General features: G+C 34.0%; 1 protein-coding gene across 1 annotated transcript; it reads left to right on the top strand.

Moving 5' to 3' along the window:
* Window positions 1-11,443: 11,443 nt before the first annotated feature.
* LOC122292880 (ninja-family protein 4-like) lies at window positions 11,444-14,701 on the top strand. The gene is made up of 2 exons (XM_043101424.1): window positions 11,444-12,592; window positions 13,800-14,701. The coding sequence occupies exons 1-2, from the start codon at window positions 11,761-11,763 to the stop codon at window positions 14,405-14,407; spliced, it is 1,440 nt and encodes a 479-aa protein (XP_042957358.1). The 5' UTR covers window positions 11,444-11,760; the 3' UTR covers window positions 14,408-14,701.
* Window positions 14,702-24,582: the final 9,881 nt, after the last annotated feature.

The raw sequence follows: 24,582 nt of genomic DNA, 5'->3' as shown, positions 1-24,582 counted from the left end.
TCCATCCTTCTCGGCAAATTACACTGCTCCCAGCTCAGCTTTTGAAGCTTCTTGGTATCCTGACTCTAGTGCTGCACACCATCTTACAAATGAGCTCAGTAATTTGAACATCTCCTCAATACCTTATACTGGTAGTGACTCAATACACGTGGGTGATGGAACTGGTATTCCGATTCAAAATTTCGGTGTCTCCCATCTCTTAACTCATATTTCTGTTCTTCCTTTCATCTTAAAAATCTCTTACATGTTCCTGCCATCACCAAGAATCTTGTGCCCGTTCTTTGATTTTGTATAGATAATTCCTGTTATTTTAAATTTCGTTCCTCTCACTTTTCTATGAAGGACAATCAGATGGGGAAGGTGTTCCTTACAAGGTCCACGCATAATGGGCCTTACATTTTTTCTTCCATCTCTCAATCTACCTCCAGTCCATCCAGCTACCTTGGTGAAAGAACAACTCCGGCCCAATGGCATAAGAGGCTAGGCCATCCTTGAGACTTGTTTCTTGCATCTTACAGCAATTTTGTTTACCTACTTCTCTAATGGCTCTACCTTCTTTTGTAATGAATTTCCAGTAGTAAAAGCCCATCAATTACCTTTTAAGTTCTTCTCCGACAGTTTATACCAAGCCCCTTCAACTGTTATGTGCTAATGTTTGGGGTCCTGCACCTCATACATCTAGACTTAGCTTTAAATATTACATTTCTTTTGTTGAACAATTTACCAGATATACATGGATATTTCCTATCAAATTAAAATCTGATGTTGCTCAAAATTTCACTACTTTTCTACCTTATCTTGAACAATTGTTTAATACTAAACTTTTAACACTTCAATATGATGGAGGTGGGGAATTCAAACCCCTCACCCAAATTTGTCAAAAGTTTGGTATAACACGTCGTTTCGCTTGCCCTCATACGTATCAACCAGATGGACTCATTGAACGTAAACATAGGGTATTGTGCTAATCTCGCACATTCATTTTTTTAAAAAAAGTGAGCATTATTAAAAGATAACAATTTTTTCCCATGGATTTTAAATTTATTCACATTTTTTTTAAAAAAAAAAAGAGTGTGTAAAACTTGTATTTCTTAAAATTACAAATTTCATTTGTCAATAATCAAGAACAGGAGTTTGGCGCCAATGAAGAGCTTGTTTAATTTTCTTCATCAATGTAGCGCAAGGTAAAAGTAAACCAAAGAAGGAAAATGATTCAATTGTGCCAACCAGTGATTCACACACACACACACACACACACATATATAGAAAGGAAAATTCTATTTATTGTCTCTATATTATATATCTGCTTTTATTTTTTATCTTTTTATTTTTTTCTTTAATAAATATGTAGTATAAAAATGATGAGCAAAAGAATTCACCTACAAAAAAAAGGACTACGAAACTATTCTATTTATGCTAATTAAAGGTCATACCTCAAGACTAAAGCCTCATTTACTTACACAGTTTAGATAAGATAAGATAAGATGTTTTATAGAAAGTTGAATAAAATATTTTTATAATATAATTTTTTAATATTAGTTTTGTTTTTATATTTGTAAAAATTGAATTGTTTATTATATTTTATATAGAAAGTTTAAAAAGTTGTAATGATCATATAAAATAAGATATAGTTTAATTTTATATAACCAAACTAACCTAAAATGAAAACGACAATACAAGATCCCAAATTACACTGATCTTTACATCAGTCCCAAGTACATCTCTAAATCCTTTCTTAAAAAAATAATAATAAAACAATTTAAAATAAAAAAGAAAAGTACATCTTTAAATAATTGAGAATGCATTCATCTTGCCACAATTCTCCTATATTTAGTACGTGTACCATATAACATTCCTGTCAGATCATTCCATCAAATATTTTTCTGTATTGCAATTAAGTCCATTTATAAACTTGGTAATTGATATAATCACACACTTCATTAATTAAATAAGGTTCTTATTGATGATCTAACTAATCTTTCTTTAACCAAATTTTTAATAAATCTGGGTTTAACTTCTTTTATTTGCCTAACTATGACGCCATTTTTATATTGTAGATTATTTATCTTTGTTGGTTTTGACACTATATCTCTTATCCTAACGTGGCTCCTATCCTTAATATTAAACAACAAACATGCTTTAAAGTGTGTCTAAAAAGAGCTCGATCTCAAAATTGGAAAGAACAAATTGGTGGAAAATTAAAAAATTTAAGATATTAAAGATCTCGTTTACCTCCAAGCTATAGTCAAAGAATATTTTAGTTTATACCCCCTTTATCATTTCCACGTGAGGCAATAAAAGATTGTCTAGTTTGTTACTATTACATTCCTAAGAGAACTCGTTAATTTGTTTGTGAATGTGTGGTAGTTGCATCGAGAGCCAGGGGTTTGGCACGACCCGGTGACTTCTTGCATGAAAGGTTTCTCTCAAGCCATGGAATTATGGAGGCCTCATGTCGACATTTTGAATTCATACCATTTGGGTTGAGCTGGAGACATGTTTAACTTGCAAGTAAGTATATGCCTACAAGTTGTCCTCACTCCACGCCTTTCTTCCAAACTCTATGATCGAATGCGAGAGAGAGTCAAACTATATATGGTGCCTGCATGCCTAGAATATCAGTATCTGTTTTCAGCAAGGCTGTGCAACTTGTTGGGCAATTACTATGCAGTTTTTTCGCGGTACTTTGTTGTATAGAAAATGCTTCTAAAGCCATTGATAACACAAATTTTGCAAACATAAACGTAATTCCATGCTCGATTGCAGATTATCCCTTATATGTTTTGAATTTTTTATCCTTCCGTCTAAAAGTGGTTCTGAGACTATATCTCTTAACTTAACATGGCTCATATCGTTATTATTAAACAATAAACATGCTTTGAAACGTGTCCAAGAAGAACTAGATCTCCAAGTTGGAAAGGACAGATGGGTGGAAGATTACGATATTAAAGATATGGTTTACCTCCAAGCCATAATCAAAGAATCATTGCGCTTGTACCCACCAGCCCCTTTATTACTTCCACACGAGGCAATGGAAGATTGTCAAGTTTGTAGCTATTTCATTCCAAAGGGAACTTGTTTGGTTGTGAGTGTGTGGAAGTTGCATCGAGACCCAAGGGTTTGGGAAGAGCCTGAAGATTTTTTGCCCGAGAGGTTTCTCTCAAGCAATGCAAGTATGGATGCTTCAAGGCAACATTTTGAATTCATACCATTTGGGTCAGGAAGAAGATCTTGTCCTGGAGACATGTTTGCCTTGCAAGTATTGGAATTGACACTAGCTCGTTTGCTTCAGGGATTTCAGTTAACAACGCCATTGAACAAGCCGGTGGACATGAGTGAGGGGTCGGGCATCATCTTGGCCAAGTCAACTCCCCTTGATGTTGTCCTCACTCCGCGCCTTTCTTCCAAACTCTATGAATGCTAGAGACACATTCCAACTATATATTTGCCTAGAAGAATCTGTTTTCAGCAAATGCGTGCAACTTGTTTGGTAATTATAACTTAGAAGTAATGTACCAGATGTGTTATTCAACTTAAAAATAAAAAATTTCATAACAGAATAAGGTTAAGCACACTCATGACTCTTCAGTCTCCACATAAAAAGACTATGATTGTGTGCTTTTATATATTCCATATTGAATCAATGATTCGATTATAATTGATTCCCCTCCTTAATCTTAACCGAAAATGAAAGAAAAAAGAAAAGGTCAAGACGCATGGGAATTAAATCAGCAGCACCAAACAGGGGAAGCACGCACCAACTTCGGGATGGTATATATTGTCCTTTAAAGAAAATCCAACGTGCCAACGTACGCGGGAAGAAAATAGATTAAGATGCCACATAATGGCATAGATCCCTCCTAATTTTCTTTCATCTGCACGTCAAGATCCCTCCTAACGGAATAGAATGAGAGATAACTATCCACAAAAAATGGCGTAGATATCATCATGAAAACCAAGGCCTTGTTATCAAGATATAGCATACCTTAAGATTAAATTAGAAAATCGCAATCCCAATAAAATATTATCTTCAATACTTATAAATAAATAAATGAACTGTTAGGTCCTAATACATGTTTTGGTAGTTTCAATAATCAGGTTTTACTGCCTTATTCAGGCCTCTCCCTGAAGAGTCAAGAACTCACAGCTCTGTTCCTAATTGCAAGATTGATCTGCAGTCTCTTCGTTGAGGGTAACATTCACACAGCTCTAGATCTCACCATCCTCATGGTGACAATATGGGCTGCCTAGATGATCCGATTCAAGTTTAAGTCAACCTATATCGAGGAGCTTGACAACTTTCCCTTATACTATGTTGTAAGGACATTAATGCTGGGTGTTCTGCTTAATTGTTCTGCTCTTAATTTTGTAGAACAGTGTCCAAGCATTTTGCCTATATTCATTCCTTTGCATTTAGTAGAATTTCCTATGCTTTATCCATGCTACACATGAGGATTATTCGGAGAAAAATAAGCAAAAAGCAGTTGAGACAAAACGGCCGTCTTTTTCACAATTTCTGCTGGTTTATTGCATGGCAGGTGGTTCCTTGTGCTATCCTTGCCATACTTGTCCACCCTTACACAATACATGCTCGCTTTGTCAGGGTTCTATGGGCATTTGGTGTGTATGTGGAGTCTGTTTCAGGGCTTCTGCAGCTGAGTTTGATGCAGAACGTAAAGGTTTAAGCTCCATTCCTTTCTCTGCTTTACATCGAGCAGAATGTCAAGCTCTGAAAAGTAATACTAATCTGTTCCATTCTGGTTACAATTACTCAGATGATTGAACCGTTTACAGCCCATTTTGTTTTTGCACTGGGAGTTTCAAGGTTCTTAGCCTGCGCCCCATTAGGTTAGTTTTAGAAGCTGTAAGGTTCCACAATGTGTCACTCAACCTGAGCTCATTTTGGCCATCCCCATTACATGCTAAGAGCTCAATAAGAAGAGACTGGCAGCTTAGTTATGTGTATTTGGTGTTGATTTAATTGGTTCGCGTTTGGAAAGGGTTCAAGAAACTGTTTTGATATGTAATGTTCAACTTTTGTGATACAAAGCTGCAGATTATTATACTTTTAAGCATTTACATTTAATTATGTAATGTATTGCTTATATGGGTCATAAACTGATTATGTTATTTTGAGATTAATCGTGAGAACCTTATATAAAAATTGTCAATTCATCATAGACCCGTCCATGTTCAAAAGTAGCAAGCATTCAAATTTTAGTAAAATTAGAATTATGATTCAAAACTTTTACTCTGATATTATATATATTAAATCATTATTTCTTTTAAAAGTTTAAATTGACAGAAAATGATGAGTTTAATATCTAGAAACCTTAATTTGTTTAATCATTTGGTATACTTATTAAAACTGATAACATTCTAGATTGATAGTACTTTTAATTTCCAACAATTGTTTCAAAAAAAAAAAAAAATCCAACAAGGTAACATTCTCTTTTTTATGCATGCATGCAGATTTACGAGACCAGAGGGTGGTATCTGTTTATGGTCAGCAACGGGTACCTCTGGTTCTTGGCTGCTTTCTTCTCGGAAGTAGTCCAGACATTTATCTTGACTGACTTTTAATAGCTATTATTACATCGAGAGGTAAATTCTACATTCTTTTCGTTGTCTCTGCAAATCATATTTGTTGATAAAATTGCAAAAAAGGTCAGAAAAGAAGAAAGGGCATTCTCGACCTGTTATGTCGATTTGGACATATATTAATATGGTCTGAAGTCTCTAGCAGTAGTTTAGTACGGCTATGTGGGTATTCATGATAGTAAATAAAAAATAAGTGCAGAAAAAATAATGAGAAATAAATATCTAAATTTATATGATTTGGCATAATACTTATATTTATGAGAATTTGGAAATGAGATATTCACTATAATATGAGTATTTTACAATATCTCATTTTTTACTATACAAAAGAAATTGACAATCTATTTGTTGGAGGAAATCTTCTTCCTAGAGTTAAGAGTGTAAAAAAATGGTGAACTGGTAAATCAAATTGGATCGGACTAAACCTGTGACGCCCCCAAATTTCGTTTGGGATCGGACGGACATTTGAAGCGTCGAGACATGTAACACAAGGTTACCTGCCCCCGTTCATGACATATAAGATGCAATAATCCTAACATGCATCTAACATTATGCAATATTCGCAGCGGATAATTTTTTTTTTAGCAATACTATGCACCAAACTGAAAATATCCCAATACTTAAAACATACTTCATACATAAAGATCCATTGAATAACTAAGATCACAGCACTATTTCAAAATAGTTTTGATCCAAAAGTACTGGAGATGCAACTCCATCGTACAAGTAGTAATTTAACTACTATATTAACATTAACGACGCACCGTCGTTCAGTCGACTGTGTCTAGTTGGTCAGCTCCTGATCCTCCTTCAGGTCCTGTAACAAGATCTACCATTCGGGGGGAATGGTAGTTGAGACTACCACAGTGAGATTTGATTACAAATCTCAGCAAGTTAACAAAAAACTTCCATACAGACTAATGATGCATGTATGACAGTAAAAGCATAAATGCATAATCAAATTCATAAGTAATTAAAGCATAACTTAGCGTACAACATAGCATAATTGACATAGCTTAAATTGAATCATGAACTGAACTTGACTTGACATGAACTTGATCTGAAACTTGACTTAGCATGAACTTGCTCTGAAACTTGAATTTAACATGAAAAATACATACTCCACAGTTGTTGTGGCCCCATGTATTCTACGTGTAAATACATACTCCACAGTTGTTGTGGCCCCATGTATTCTACACAAACTTGACTTAACATTAAAAATACATACTCCACAGTTGTTGTGGCCCCATGTATTCTATATGTAAATACATACTCCACAGTTGTTGTGGCCCCATGTATTTTATACATCACTATGCAGTTAAATACATACTCCACAGTTGTTGTGGCCCCATGTATTCTACATAAACTTGACTTAACATGAAAAATACATACTCCACAGTTGTTGTGGCGCCATGTATTTTACGCATCACAATTGTAGTTAAATACATAACCAACTTGAGATAGTAACATTTCGTAACATGGCATAACATATAACAGACAACATATTTAACATGACATATTTGTAATGTATAGTAATACATGACAGAATATATTGTGTAACAGATAAAAAATTGATGACAGAATAAATTCTGTATAATAGACAATTACATGATAACTTGGCATGGTATGACATATATGATAACATACATACATACACTGTAATTCTTTTACATAGCACACATACACAGTAGACTGCTAGTAAGTTAAAAGCTAACTTACCTCGATCTCCGCGTTTCTTATAAAACTTCAAGTGCGATCACGAGGAACTGTAATTAGTGATTCTAAAAATTAGAACTAAATCACTAATAATTTAAAACATGGAAAATATTAACTTAAAGAGTAAAATTTTCATTTTACTCTCTACATGTGGGAAATTGACCGTTTTACCCATAACTTAAGGATTTTGCATACTAACTTCAAAAATTTCCAAAATTTACATTCCTCATATAAATTTTGTCCTAAACTTAAATATCAACTCATAAAAATTTAAAACAAAACACAACCATGAAGAACACACTATGGTCGAAACATCCATAGGCCATTTCCCTTTATTTTTGTTGCAATTCCTTCCAACTTCAAAACTCATGCTTAAACCAAAATTTTGCAACAAACATCTTCCAATCCTAAGTTCAAAACCATACTTAAAACATCCATTTAGAAAAATCTAATAATCAACACCAAACTTTTTTGTAAAAAGATCCAAGCATTTGAATCACAAGTTTTGACCTTAAATCAAAACATCTCCAAGAATTTCAAAAATCAAATCTTACTTCTAACATATTCATAATATCATCCTAACATCAACCATGCTTTAAATCATCAAACTAAAGTCACCAAAATCACAAAATAACATTTGGAGTTTTTTGGTTTTACACTTAGTCCAAAAACAGGAGCTTTTTCCTCAACTAGTTTTGATAAATCTCTTGATCTATAACTTATAAATATATGATCTTCAAACCAAACCATTACATGGTTTAAAAAGATGTCCTAAAACATATACAAGCTTCTAATTCAAGATCACATGGTTAGAAATTAACCAAAACATAAATTTAGCCAAGAATATCCACACTTTGGCTTATCTGAATATCTCTTTGCATAAAATTTCATATCTTTGAAACTAACATCAAATATCTTCAAAATAATAATATAACATGTATATAAGATGTTTAGGATCCTCCAATAAAATTATCAAAGTCATTAGAATAGGTTTAGACCACCAAAGAGTTAAACTTTCTCAAAACAGAAACTGTTTTTCCTCTTCCAGTTTCTAAGTTTCTAAATCTAAGAACATCTTTCATCAAAACCTTTAATCATGCAAAAATCCTCAACCAATAGTCACATATACATGTTAACAATACTCCATAAAAATTTCGGATCAATATCTATCCATTAGCTTGGTCAAAAACTCCAAACTATAACATATTCTCCAGTTTATCTCCCAGAATGACCTTTCTATAGTTTACACAATATTTGACTGACCAAATGATCTTCAAATGGGGCAAATAAGATATCCATGTAAACTAGACTAAAAAAGGAACAACTTATATGAAGGAGACTTTATGATAAAACACTTACAATAGCTTCGAAATGGGCATGCAAAAGATCTCCTAAAATCTGTCTGAGAGAGAGTGTTTGATAATCTTTTATTAGAAGGAGTAATTGAAGATAAGTTCATGGGTGCTGGCTAGACACATTTATGGACGAGATAAGGGAGGTGATAAGGCTGGAGTTGAGAGTTGAGTGTGGTTTTCTCCTACCCAAAATATCTATAAAAGATTATCTCATAATATTCTATCCAATAATATCTACAAAAATCAACTTAAGATATTATTATCTAATAATATCTATAAAAATCAACTCAAAATATTTTTACCCAATAATATTCACGAAAATTACCTCAAGATATTTCTTTTTTTATCCAATAATATATACAGTTTTGAACAGACGTTTTGTCCGAAAATGTGAAAAAAAGTTATTGCGCCATAAGACTTTAAATAACCCTCCGAGTCTAATGGCACAAATCATAATACATTTTGACACTTCTAACTATCTCCAATAATCAAAAATACACTTCTGATACCATAGTAAATAATAACACTAACTATGTAGTTAGACAAAAACCTATACGATTAATGGATTCGTGAAAACTTATGGGTTTTTCACGAGATTCCTAAAGTTAATAAAAATTTCACAATTGAATTTCTAGCGGGCTGTTACAAAACCGGTGGGATTGGTCTGATCCAAAATTCAGTTCGGTATTAATTTTATTTTTTTTAAAATTAGTCAAAATCGATTCAATTCTGATTTTTCTTTTTTTAAAACTAGACTAAACCAGTTCTTATATATATTTTAATTTTTTTTATTATATATGATTTTTATATATAATTATATATAAAATAATTTTATATTATATAATAAATTACTAATTAATATAATATTAAATTTTAAAATCTTATATCATTTTATTTATTATATTAATAATTATACTAATACTATATCATTATATATTATAATATATTATTATAATCTAGAATATAATTATAATATTATATTTATATAATATATTAATATATTACATTAAATAAAAAAATCAGATTAAATCAGATTAGAAATCAATAAAATCGAAATATTAATTTAAGAGAATAATCAGAAATCAATATACGTCGAGATCAGATTCAAGAAGCTCTCTCTATGAATCGTCTAGCCACTTACCTTTTTTTTCTGACTCTCTTTTCGCTGCGCCTCGGTAATAGTAAAGATGTCCATTTTACGTGTCTGACAGCTTTCACCCCTTTCCACTTTTTCCCTTCCCCTCCTGTTCTTTCCTGTCTTTTCTTCTTACGTTATGTCCCTCATTGACTCCTCTTTTCCCAATTTCATCTCTCTCCGGTTTCTCAAAGGTGGCCTTTAAATAGGCTGGGTCTAGTCTTGGGTTTCAATATTCTATCCCTTTCAATATTCATGCCAAATCTGTGACACGGCTCTGTCGCTCTCCTCCCGTCTTTCTTCGATTTGCAGTTTCGTTCAAGGCCAACTTGTAATGACGATGCCACTTTAGAAATCAGGGTTAGATAGCACAGCAGTATCTTCAAGCTTATCCACAGCTTGCATCAAAGCCACTGTTCGAAATTATCTCTCTCTTTTTTACTCTGATTTTGGTTATATGTTTTGTTTAAAAAGTATATATATATTTATAATTTTAAAATATATTTCTTTTTTAAAAAAATTGATAAATATATAATTTATATAAAGATCTAGTTACCTTTTAAGAACATCTTCGTTGAGTTGACCAAATAGAATAATTGGCTAAAATTTACATAATTTAAATCAAAAACACTCCACATTAAATTAGACATATATAAAATAATTTAGATTTCTGCTAATATATTTGCTAAATATAGAAAATCACTTTTATTTATTAAAAATTAAAATATTTTTTTCACTCTTTAACACTTTCATTTTATTAATTAAAATATTAAAATGTTCTACACTTTTATTTTACTAATTAAAATATTACACTTTTATTTTATCAATTAAAATATTAAAATATTCTATACTTTTATTTCAAAGGATTAAATGACATTTAAAAATATATTTTTTAATATTAATTTAATTATAATATAATTATTAATAATATTAAATTGATAGAATTATAAAATGTAATAAAAATAATTTTTTTAAAAAAATATTAATTTAATAATTTTTATTATTATATAAAGAATAAATATTTAATCTAATATAGAAATTGAATTTAAATAGGAGAAGTAAATGTAAAGTATTGTTAATATTGATTAAATTTAAAGTTGAATTTCAAATAATACTCTAATTTTTTGATTAAGTGATCAATTTTGATGGAATTTCTTTCAATCTTTGATTGACAAACACCTAACGTGGCGCAACAGACATCCCACAAAATCTACTTCTCCAAGTCACTTGCGACACGTGTATCGACATTTCAGCTAAGAATCCGTCGACACGTCCACATCACGTACCATAAAGTTTCGTCCTGCAACTTGACATGCTGAGCTGTTATACCTGATCAAGTATTCCACTTGTCCGTCCAGAGACCTAAAAAAAGAAACCCCGGGCCCACCCTCTAAAACAAATACACGCGTCAAGGCAGCGACAAAGTACGTAGTTTTCTTTGTCTCAAAGTCGGGATTCGAGGGGACAGCAAGATCTCGCACCACGTGTCCGTAATTCTGCTAATTTGTTGGAACGTACAGCTATTTCCAACGGGTGGGAGAGACGAACACGTGTCGAAGTTTCGGCTCTTCATGCACGTGCACCACGTGGTCGCTTGTGAACTCGAAGAAAACCTTAACCAATGCTTAAAAACATTTCTACTAGGCGGTTTCGGCCGATCACACGACCCTAAAATCCGCGTTTCCGCTGAATAAATTCGAATTAATTATGGAGGATAGTGCCAGCAACCGCCTTCCTCACCTTCTCGGCTTCCGCCGCGTGGCTATTTCCCTCCTTTGCTTGTTCCCCTTCCTCCTATTTCTCCCCTCCCTCTCTCTCCTTCCCCGTAAAATCTGAACCCAAACCCTATATTTTTTAAAGCTTGGATGGAAAACACGACGATGTTCCTTTCTTTTGTGTCGCTCCAATGAAACTTTTCTAGTTTGTGACTTTTGTGTCGTTGAGTTTTGCGCAATGGTGGAGGTTTCGGAGAGTACTGGATTGAAGGAGGAGGATGAGATCGAGCTGGATCTAGGGTTGTCAATCGGCGGGAGTTTTGGAAAGCCAGAGAAATTGAAGCCGATGAAGAAGATTCATGTTCTTTCGGTTGATTCGAAATCTGACGGGGATGGTGTGGATGTGAAGGACAAGCATTCTGGTTTTTCAAGATCCGGCGAGTCCCCGAGTTTCGCAAAAGATGCGGGGGCTGTGGACTCGCAGGCGAAGCGGAAGATGCATGCGTTACGGAGATATGAAGCGAAGAAAAAGAGAGAAGAGAAGCAGCAGCAGAAGAGGGGTACGTGTAGAGCGAGGAACGGACAGTACCGAAACGAGTGTCAAATAGAGGAGGAGCAGCCGGCTAGTAAGAAAGAGCGGACGGACGACGGTATGATGAATGTGAATCTGAATGAGAGCGATGATGAAATGCAAATGCTGCTTCAGCAGCAGCAGCACCGGCACAATGACGTTCCGAATCCAGTCCCGTTTCAAGCCTTGGCGGCGATGGTACAGAATCCGTACGCGCCGGTACAGTACGTGCCGTTCACGAACACGAACGGGCGCTTGGGTCTTCCTTCCGTAATGCCATGTTGGGCTCCCGTCGGTAGCGCGTTAGAGCCATCTGCGTCGTGCTGGAGTTTCAGGCAGTACAAGGGGAATAAAATGCCGGGACTCAAATTGTCTAATGGGTGCAAGTTGGAGCTAAATGGCGAGAAAGATGGAGGGAATAGGAAAACGGAGTCTTATAGCTCGCCAATTTGCAGTTCCTCTGCAGGTTCGGAGGAGCGCAGTTCTTCCCACGAAGGAGGTACCGATCTCCTGTTATTTCCTTTTGTTTTGTTTTTTTTTTTTTTTCCCCTTGAATTTACCAAGAAAATCTATGACTATGCCCATAGTTATTTATTCCTTACATTTTTTTTGGTTTTGTTTTAACGTCTTGGAATTGGCACTTGGAAGAATACTCATAAGTCATAACCATTCGATCTGTTTAGCCCCAAAATAATTTGTATTGCAAATTTAATCACATCTTTTCAGGATTGGGTCCTTACATTAATCTAGAATGGGAAGCGCGCTGTTTCATTTGAAATGGGAGGATTTGCATAATTAATTTGTCTCTGTTACTCGGGCCTAGAAATATATATATATATATATATATATATTTTAATATCCGTAGATGTCCAGCTCAGTATGCACGCACCTCAACTAATTCAGGACTTTGAAATTAACTGTTAGTTAAATCTCGAATTTTGAAAAGATTCAAACTGGTGACTATTAAAGAATAATAAGACCTTACCAACTGAAGTACCTTAGGATTAGGCCTAAAAAGATTAAAAATATGAGTAATTCATGATAGGCATTCCCGTGCATTATTTTTTAAAATAAATTAAATTTATTATTAAAAAACTAATTTTTTAGGTAAGTCTCAAATTAATTACTTTTTTAAATGGGTGCTCGGTTAAAATTGTAAATATTATTTCTCTAAAAATATTAATGTGTGTAAGGCCTAGGGGAACTTAAAATTGTCATAAGAAAAAATAAGTTAACACTAAAGATGGGAGGGAAAAAATGATAAAAAATAAATAAAAAATAAAAAACCAAAAACAAAAACCTTACTTGTTTGATATGAATCGTTCTAGCTAGTTTGAACTGTGATGCATGGCACAGAAATCAAACCAAGCAAGTTTCTGATGCATAATGTTGATCAGTCAATCTGAACTCCCTAAATTGATCGATCGTACGTATGTGTACGTAGGACTAGGATTCCTTTTTTGAAACTCGGAACCTGAAGTTACAATGATGCGTGCTTTTGGATGTACTTAATTTGCAACCTCCTTTTGCATTAGCTAATTCTTGGAAATGACATTAGTAGAATTTTTGTATCTAATATTACTTTTCTTCCATAAATGCACAATTACTGTTAATTTGAGCGTCCAAGGTATATGTCCATTTTAGGTTGTAAGGAGAATATCAGACTTACAAGATAGGTTTAACCTATTGTTCCTTTCTCTTTCTAGGTGTTAGCGGCGGCAGTGACTCCCGAAGCCAGTCCAGTACTCACTCCTCACCAGAGAAACTTCAGTTGAAGGGTCAGAAAGCAAACCATACAAAGGGGCAGTCAGAACACAGTTCTTCCTCTGAACCTGTAGAATCCGACACTGGCAATATTAATGATAGAACATCTATCCCCATTGAGAAAGTGCTTCATTCGGTTACTGCCCATCAACCTAGCCCAGCTGGACCTATGGAAGAAGCCATGCCAGAAACTGAAGCAAAACCAAGTGATAACAGGCACATTTCAAATGCTGAAAATGGAAACCCAAATTATCCAGTGAAGGAAGCCAAGGCAAACATGGCCAGAAAGCCTCCCAAACCAAAGACTGGTCATCAGAACCAAAATACCCCTTCTCTTCCTCAAATGCCATATGTATCAACCACTGGGAATGGTCCAAATGGGAAAACCATTACTGGATTCTTGTACAGATATACAAAATCGGAGGTTAGTATCATCTGTGTCTGCCATGGAAGCTCATTCTCACCAGCTGAGTTTGTGCAGCATGCTGGAGGCACGGATGTCTCCCATCCCTTGAAACATATTACCGTCATTCCTTCTGCCTTTGGATGATGCATTGAACCCTGATCGATAATTGGTATGGATGGGGGAATCAGAATGCAGGATAATGGGTATATATACTCGAAGTTGGTGGAGCCTAATTCCTACAATGAATGGTAGAGAGACTCGCATCTATCGCATTTTGATACACCCTTTCTTTCAACTTCTTTAGCATCTAGTGGATTTTGTTGACTTGATGTCCTATTCAAAGCATGAGGTCTGCAATCTTCTTCATGCGATTCTTGGTTTTGCGCTTACTCTAATGGTCTAATATCATATCATAAGATATCATCTCATCTTATCTAATATCCCATCCCTAACACTGTTCTTTGTAAACTTGATGTCCTGCTCAAAGCATGAGGTCTCGTTTGTTTCTACCACCATTTTCATATCAACTCATTTCATCTCATCAAATTTTAAGTCTAGTTATATATATACACACAAACCACTTAGCATGATGGTGTCCCCCGAAAATAGTTTTTGGAAGTTGGAGCATTTAACAATTTTTGCAAAAACTTCTTTCGTTTTTTTATGGGTTGATGATAATTAAGGAATTAAATGAACGTTTGTGATCAATGGTAACAGTGCATGCTAAAAGGAAGAGATACATGAAATCGATCGTATATATATTCACACACGAGAGTTTGATCTCTCAATTTCATTTGAATTAATGGTAGTCTTTTAAAACAATTAAAGACAACCTATCTTAGTTATTCAGTTAATAATTAGAAATATTAAATTGATAAATCAAATAATCAAGATATCATACGTTTTGCTCTCACCAGATATTATCATTAATTATTTATTGACATGATGGTCTATAAACCAATTTATCAACTATTCATCACTGAAAATTAATTGAATTAGAAATACCTATAAAAGTTATATATAAGTTAATTATTGACTATTAACAAGTTTATTAAATGAGTTTGGTATCCTATATAGTATTTAATAGTCAATAACTAACTTATTGCATTTTTAAAAATAATTAACAAATTTAGAAAATTATCTCGAAACCTTGCTCACATCTTGTTCTCTAATGTAAAGACCACTTAATTTTAACTTTAATTCTAATAACAACGTTAAATTTATTTCCTCATTTTATATCTCGGTCGGGTTTTTGTAAAGAAAAAATTTATTTATTTATTATTTATAATATAATATTAGATAATAAATTTATAAATAAAATATAATATAACTTTTAATTATCTAATATCACATTATATAATAATAATAATAAAATAATAAAAATTAAAATAATTAGCATGATTACTCTTTTAACACTTGGCACTTTGAAAAGAAAAAACAAGAGATCAACTACTGTACGTCATAAATGGGCTTTATTCTGCGTATCGGTGGAGATAGTAAAAGGTCATGTGGGTAAGTTTAATATTTGATTGATTATATACAGCGGGTTAAACATTTCTTCATTTCATTGTTACTTTCACTTTTAATTTTTAACTATTTGAGTATTTTTCTTTTTTTACTAAAGAACTTCTTATTTCCAAAACTTTAGTTAGTATTTTTTAAGGGAATGCAAGATCAAGTCCCTCTTTCTTGTTTTTTTTATAATTATTTTCAATTCATCTCATCTTATTTAATTATTATAACTTTATTAAATTTTCACATAAAATAAAATAAACAATTCAATTTTTTTAAATTTTAAAATAAATATAATATTAAAAAAATATATTCTAAGAATATTTTATTCAACTTTCATATCAACTTATCTCATTTGTAAAAACAAACAAGGTAAATAGGAGCGAGGTAGGCACATCAAATAGCCCTACAACATTTCTTACTACTTGTACAAATATTTTGAACAGCATTGAATAAGCAATATTAAAGATATTTTAATATATTTATCTCTCTCACACTTGAGGCATTCAAATTTAGCAAGAATTTAGGGAAAAATCTTTTTTGGAATACATGAGTAATACAAGATACAATTTAAAAATATGTAAACATTGTTATAAAACTATCCAAAAGGAAAAAGAGAGATAGATTTATTATAAAACTTTCTAAAAGGAGAGAGAGAGATAGAGCTCAGAGAAGTTATGAAACTTATGAATTTCTTAAAGAATTCAACGATATATATAAGCGTACAAAGAGAACTATGCTAGCTTACTATGCAGTACTATGCTGGCACTATGCACTGTGCATATGTCGGCCATTCACTATGCCAGTTACTATGCAATACTATGCTGGCACTATGCACTGTGCATATGTCGGCCATTCACTATGCCAGTTACTATGCTGGCACTATGCACTGTACATATGTCGGCTAGCTCAAGGTGGTCATACAATTTATTTTACAACAATGTTATTTTACAACACTCCCCCTTTGGATGACCACATATAATGAATATGCCTCGTTATGCCTCGTTAAAACTTTGCCAAGGAAAAACCCTGTGGGAAAAAAATCAATGGCGAAGGAAAAAGAGTACAATATTCATATGTACCGTAAAATGTTTTAAGATTGCCTCATTAAAACCTTGCAAAGGAAAACCCAGTGAGATAAAACCTTAGCGAAGGAAAAAGAGTACAATCAGTATAAGTTTTCAAGACATTACTCCCCCTGAAAAGTGCATGATAAAAGGTCTTCAAGTCTCCGCATTCCAATGTTCTGCACAATCTTCTTAAATGTTGCAGTTGGTAATGCTTTTATGAATAAATCTGCCAGATTATCACTTGATCGTATCTGCTTGATTTTAATTTCACATTTCTCTTGAAGTTCATGAGTATAAAAGAATTTAGGTGAAATATGTTTGGTTCTATCACCTTTGATATATCCTCCTCTAATTTGAGTAATACAAGCAGCATTATCTTCGTATAAAGTTGTTAAGCTATCATTAATCACTGGAAGACCACACTTTTCTTGAATATGTTGGATCATTGATCTTAGCCAAATACATTCTCGACTTACTTCATGAATTGCAATGATCTCTGAGTGATTTGAAGAGGTAGCAGATAATGTTTGTTTGACAGATCTCCATGATATAGCAGAATTTCCATAAGTAAATACATATCCAGTTTGAGATCTACCTCTGTGTGGATCTGAAAGATAACCTGCATCTGCATATCCAACTAATTGTGGATTTGAACCATGTTGATAAAATAATCACATATCAACCGTACCTCAAAGGTATCGAAGGATATGTTTAATGCCATTCCAATGTCTTCGAGTTGGTGCGGAACTATATCTTGCAAGTAAATTAACTGAAAATGCAATATCAGGCCGAGTGCCATTTGCAAGATACATCAGGGCTCCAATTGCACTGAGATAAGGTATTTCAGGACCAAGAATTTCTTCATTGTCTTCACAAGGACGAAATGGATCCTTTTGCACATTAAGTGATCGAACAACCATTGGAGTACTCAGGGGATGAGATTTGTCCATGTAAAAGTGTTTCAAGACTTTCTCTGTATAATTTGATTGATGAATGAGAATTCCATTTGGCAAATGCTCGAGCTGCAGGCCGAGATAAAATTTTGTTTTGCCAAGATCCTTCATTTCAAATTCATTCTTTAAATATGTAGCAGTTCTTCTGATCTCTTCAAGAGTTTCAATAAGATTTAGATCATCAACATAAACCGCAATAATAATAAATCCGGAGTCTGATTTCTTAATAAAAACACATGGGCATATTGGATTATTCTCAAATCCTTCTTTCAATAGATATTCGCTAAGGCGTTTATACCACATGCGTCCGGATTGTTTTAACCCATATAAAGATCTTTGAAGTTTAATAGAATACATACTTCTGGATATACTCAGATTAGAAGCTTCAGGCATTTTATATCCTTCAGGAATTTTCATATATATGTCATGATCTAATGATCCATATAAATATGCAGTGACCACATCCATCAATTGCATATTCAATCTTTTTATAATTGCCAAACTGATCAAATATCTGAATGTGATTGCATCCATAACAAGAGAGTATGTTTCCTCATAATCAATCTCCGGTTTTTGCAGGAAACCTTGTGCAACAAGTCGTGCTTTATATCGCATAATTTCATTGCTTTCATTACGTTTACGTATAAATACCCATTTATATCCAATGGGCATTACACCATTTGGTGTTTGTATAATTGGTCCAAAGACCTCTCGCTTTGCTAGCAAGTTTAATTCAGCTTCAATAGCTGATTTCCATTTTGGCCAGTCATCTCTACGTCGACATTCTTCGACAGTTCTTGGCTCAATTTCTTCATTACTTCTGGTAATGTCAAGAGCCATTTTATATGAAAATATGTTGTCGACAACAGTTTTATTTCTATTCAAAATTTCTCTTGTACTCATGAAATGTATCAAGATCTCGTTATTTTCAGGTACCTGTCCCTCTTCAAGGAAAGACATTTCATGAAATACCTCTTCAGAAGGTTCTTTTTCAGGAGATTTACTCTCTTCAGGAGCATCAATTACTCTTATGACCTATGTTGGTATGGACTCTTCAGGAGTACCAAATTCATTTTGTATTTTCCTCTTCCGAGGAATTTTGTCCTTAGCACCAATAAGCCGTCCACGCTTCAGGCGTATCTTAGATTCGCCTATTGCTATTTTGGTAACTTGTCTTTCAGGGACTGCAATCCTTGCTGGAACATTAACAGCAGGAATATATGATTTTACCACACCTTTAGTGTCAGTAAATACATTCGGTAATTGGTTTGCAACACTTTGCAAATGAATAATCTTTTGAATCTCTAGATTACATTCTTTTGTACGAGGATCAAATTGGAAAAGAGCTTTATTTTCCCAAGTAATTTCTTGTCGTACTTCAGGCACCGACTTCTCATTACCCAATGTTGGAAAAATGGATTCGTCAAAATGACAATCCTCAAAACGTGCCTTAAACATATCCCCTGTAAGAGGCTCAAGGTATCTGATAATAGATGGAGAATCAAACCCAACATATATCTCAAGTCTACGTTGAGGGCCCATCTTTGTACATTGTGGAGGTGCAATTGGAACATATACAGTACATCCAAAAATACGAAGATGAGAAATATTTGGTTGCTGACCAAATGCAAGCTGTAATGGTGAATATTTGTGATATGCTGATGGCCTAACTCGAATTAATGATGCTGCATGAATTATAGCATGTCCCCAAGCAGAAATAGGAAGATTTGATTTCATGAGTAAAGGTCTAGCGATTAGCTGAAGCCTTTTAATCAATGATTCAGCTAAACCATTTTGAGTGTGTGTGTGGGCAACTGGATGTTCAACATCTATTCCTATTGACATGCAATAATTATCAAAAGCTTGAGATGTAAATTCTCCTGCATTATCCAATCAAATAGTTTTAATTGGATAGTCAGGGAATTGTGCTCGTAGCTTAATTATTTGTGCAAGAAGTTTAGCAAATGCAGCATTTCTAGTGGAAAATAGATAAACATGTGACCATCGACTTGATGCATCAATTAAAACCATAAAATATCTGAACGGTCCACTTGATGGTTGAATAGGCCCACATATATCTCCATGAATCCTTTGTAAAAAAGATGGAGATTCAAAAACAACCTTTGAGATAGATGGTTTGATAATCAATTTACCTTGAGAACATGCAGAGCATATATATTCATTGGGTAAGATAATCTTCTGATTCTTTAGGGGATGCCCATACGAATTATCAATTATTCGTCTCATCATTATTGATCCCGGATGTCCAAGGCGATCATGCCAAGTCATAAATATTTTGGGATCAATGCACTTCTGGTGCATTACAACATGTGATTCAATTGTTCTCATTTTTGTATAATACAATCCAAATGAGAGGGCAGACAGTTTTTCTAATATGAGCTTCTAGCTCGAAATTATTTTAGTAATGAGAAGATGCTCTTTATCGTCTTCGTTAATGGTTTCAATATGACAACCATTACGACGTATATCTTTAAAACTTAATAAATTTCTTCTGGATTGTGAAGAAAATAGAGTATCATTAATATAAAATTTGGTGCCATTAGGCAACACAATATAAGCTCTTCCGGAGCCTTCAATTAGATTCGATGAATCGGAAATGGTATGAACATAGGTTTTACTCAATGTTAGATTTTGAAAATATTTTTTATCCTTAAGAATTGTGTGAGTTGTAGCACTGTCAGCCAGACATACATCTTTATTATTCATCTCGGAGATAGAAAATTTATCAATAAGACTCATGATTCTACAAAATATATAAAACTTTCATTACTAAAAAAAACATTGCAGAATAAAAATATTTTACAATAATATAAAGGAAATACATTAATTAAAAAGGAACACTTCCATGATCAACTCTATCACTAGAATCCTCAAAGAAATCAGAAACATCAAGACTTGTAATATCTTCTCAATCTATAGAATTTAAAGCATATGATGGTTCAGCAAAATTTGTTTCAAATTTCTTTGTTTTTTCTTTTATAGAAGATTGGTATAAGTCAATCAAGTGCTTAGCTGTACGACAGGTACGAGACCAATGTCCAGTCATACCACATCTATGGCATTCATCTTCATATTTCTTTACAAATTTATTTTAAGGACCTTTGCCCTTTTCTGAGTTGAACCACTTCTGGTGGTACGGTGTATATCTATTATTTTTCCTTTTAGTGTGGTCACTTCTAGGACCTCTACTTCTATAGTTTTTCTTACCACGTCCACGCTCTCTTTTTCTTTGAAAAGATGCACCATTCGCTTCTGGGAATGATGTAAATCTAGTACCATTCACTTCAGGGAATGATATAGAACCAGTAGGACGTGACTGGTGATTTCTTAATAAAAGCTCATTATTTTGCTCAGCTAATAGAAGACAAGATATAAGTTCAGAATATTTCTTGAACTTTCGCTCTCGATACTGCTGCTGCAGGAGCACATTCGAGTCATGAAAAGTAGTATATGTCTTCTCTAACAAGTCATCATCAGTGACTTTTTCACCACATAATTTCAATAGCGAGCTAATTTTAAAGAGTGCAAAGTTATACTTACTAACACTCTTGAAGTCTTGCAACCTCAGGTGCATCCAATCATGACGAGCTTTTGGGAGGATTATAGTTTTCTGGTGTTCATATCTCTCCCTTAAATCATTCCACAAAATAAGTGGATCTTTCACCGTTAGATACTCAGTTTTTAATTCTTCATGAAGATAGTGCCGAAGGAAAATCATTGCCTTAGCACGGTCCTGCAGGGACCCTTGATTTCCTTCTTTAATTGTATCTCCCAGGTTCATTGCATCCAGATGGATCTCAGCATCAAGGATCCAAGATAAATAATTTTTTCCAGAAATGTCAAGAGCAACGAATTCCAATTTTGTAAGATTTGACATTTTCTACATATATAAATCAGGAACATAAGTATGTTTAATATTTCATATTCATTTTGAAAACTACAAACATATATTGAAAGACTTACTTGAAGTAGAGGACTATTAGCTTCAAGATCGTCAGAACTTTCGTGCTAATAACGTGTTATAAAACTATCCAAAAGGAAAAAGAGAGATAAATTTAGTATAAAACTTTCTAAAAGGAGAGAGAGATAGAGCTCAGAGAAGTTATGAAACTTATGAATTTCTTAAAGAATTCAATGATATATATAGGCGTACAAAGGGAACTATGCTAGCTTACTATGCAGTACTATGCTGACACTATGCACTGTGCATATGTCGGCCATTCACTATGCTAGTTACTATGCAGTACTATGCTGGCACTATGCACTGTGCCTATGTCGGCTAGCTCAAGGTGGTCATATAATTTATTTTACAACAATATTATTTTACAATAATATTATTTTACAACAAACATTTAATTAATAGATATTTTGAAAAAAGTGAGACAGTCCATGATAAAGCTAATCATCCAGCCTCCGTCTAGCCAAGACAGGGGGCATGCGGGTGGATGCTTGTATGCAGTCGAAGGTTGAGGGTGGGGCCCAAGCCTGCTTGTGGTTTACCTCGTCCACCTAGCACAGCCCAGTCCATATATATAAATATATATGTATATTAAATAAATATTTTTTTAAATAAAATAACGTTATTATATTAAGCTTTGTTTAAAGAGAAAATCTTTCCGTAGGCGTATCCTTTATTCTCTCAAAAACGGCATCCAATGAGAATGTGCCACATAGACAATCTATTTTTCAACCTTGTGGTTGCATTGTAGAGAAATTTTTCATTTTTCATCTCCCTCAGCCCCCCTACCCCCCTCTCTCGGGAACTACTCTCTCCCTCGAGCTCAAGCCCCACCCACTCCATCCAAACACGAAAAATGCAACAAAGTGAGTCATCTTCACTCTTTTGATGATTCTGGGAAATCAAGAAGTTATCTTCAAAGCTGCTTCTGAGTTTCTACCCATGATCATTGAGGTTTTTTTTTTTTTTTTCTTTTTTTTTCCAATTTTAATTGCAGTAAAATTCAAACCAAATATCGAAAAGATGCATGTACAATGGACTAACAATAAACTTTCTTACATTTTTACTTTCAGGTGTACAAAGCTTGATAAACGAAATCAGTTCTATCCCAGGAGCAAAGGTGGAAAACTGGTTGTTCCTCCATATTCTTTCTAATGTAAATTTACAGTAGTCTACCAAAAAGTTTTTGGATGGAGCTGCGATTACCAGTTTAAAAAATCTTCCCCAAATTTATTTCAAATTTTAGTGTGAAAATTTTTGGATAGATCTATGATTTTTGTATTTATAAAATACAGTGCGATTTTTGTAAGATCTAGATAAACATTGAACGGGTGGGCTCGATGGGAGGGAGGGAGTGGGTTCCTGTGAGAGAGAGAGAGAGAGAGAGAGAGAGAGAGAGAGAGAGAGAGAGAGAGAGAGAGAGAGAGAGAGACGGAGGAAGGGAGGGAGGGGTGATGGGGCGCTTGACGGGCTGCGACGGACTGGGAACGTGCGACGAAGCGCAAGGGATAATACCGAAGTGAATTTGTTCTCTATTTTTCTAATGTATTGGACTTTGCTATCCCCTATAACGTGGTTCATAGTATTTAAAAGTGGATTGCTCACGTGTCTATCTGTTATTTGTTGCCATTAAGGGATTGAGAACGGCGTAACCGTCCAGAAGAGGGCCTCTTGTTTAAAACTTAACCTTTCCCGCCGTGGCGTCTCTCTATCTTTCTCCTCTCAATCTCTCTTCATCTCGGGCAAACACTTGCGGCCCAACTAGTGTCTCTCTCTCTCTCATCAACTCCCCAACCTCTCCCAGGTATGTGTCTCTCTCTCTCTATATATATATTACACTAGAGTTTGATGTTGGATTTTGATATTTTTTTGATTTTGGGAGGGGTGGACGAACGACCATCAGATCCAATCCGTCCCTTGACATCCAAACAGGGGCACCCACCCACAACGGACAGTGCCGAGATTTGGGTTTCAAATTGCCTCATCACCCATGCAAGGATTAGGGGTAGGACCCAAGTCCTAGACGGTGCAGGTAGTAGCTCTAATAGATGTTACAGGAGTTTTGTTAAAATCCTAACATCTAAAGTTGAAGAGAAATCAGTGGACTTTTAAAAATATCTTATAGTATTTAATATATGGAATATCGCATTGAAAATAATAAATACTCAATAAATAATTTAAAATCGAATTCATGCAATTACTTTTCTTTCTTATTCTAAAATCTTATGCAATAATTATAGGGGATTTGGATTTCAATCTCTTAAAATTTACACGTGAATTTAGAGTCTAAAATGGAAGAGAAATATAACCTTTTTTTTTAAGTTTCATTTTTTATTTTTATGGTGAAAGCTGATGGGCAGTACATGAAACGTGGCCTATAATACTTGTTGAACGTATAATGTTATATACAGTCGTATAATTACAAACGCCGCATAATCGTTTTGAAAAAAAGTGGGGTTTACAATTAAAAAGTTAATTTTTTTTTCATGTGGGTCCCATATTAATTCAATTTTTTTTAAAGCGACTGCACGCCACTTGCACAACCACGACTGTAAATATCATTTCTCATTTAAGAAATGTTTTTCCTCGTTCTAAAACCTTATGCAATAATTATATGGGACCTAGATTGATTTCAATCACTTAAAACTTCATGTACATCAATGTTGGAGCCTAAAATGGAATACAAGTAGAGTTTCTTTTTTCTTTTCTTTTTTATCAGTGGAAGATAGAGAGACTGTACATGTAAACACTATAAAATTAATTCATATATTTATTTACTTTAAATCCTAGAATACTAAATCCTGT

This window comes from Carya illinoinensis, chromosome 13, assembly GCF_018687715.1.
Source record: "Carya illinoinensis cultivar Pawnee chromosome 13, C.illinoinensisPawnee_v1, whole genome shotgun sequence".
Taxonomy (NCBI): Eukaryota; Viridiplantae; Streptophyta; class Magnoliopsida; order Fagales; family Juglandaceae; genus Carya; species Carya illinoinensis.
Note: the sequence above shows the minus strand (reverse complement) of the source record. Positions and strands in the feature narration are given on the sequence as shown.

Bases quoted from the DNA above. Each gene is read 5' to 3' on its own strand.
- LOC122292880 (XM_043101424.1), top strand. From the start codon at position 11,761: ATGGTGGAGGTTTCGGAGAGTACTGGATTGAAGGAGGAGGATGAGATC. The intron at 12,593-13,799 runs GTACCGATCTCC...TTCTCTTTCTAG, and splicing joins CAGTTCTTCCCACGAAGGAG to GTGTTAGCGGCGGCAGTGAC.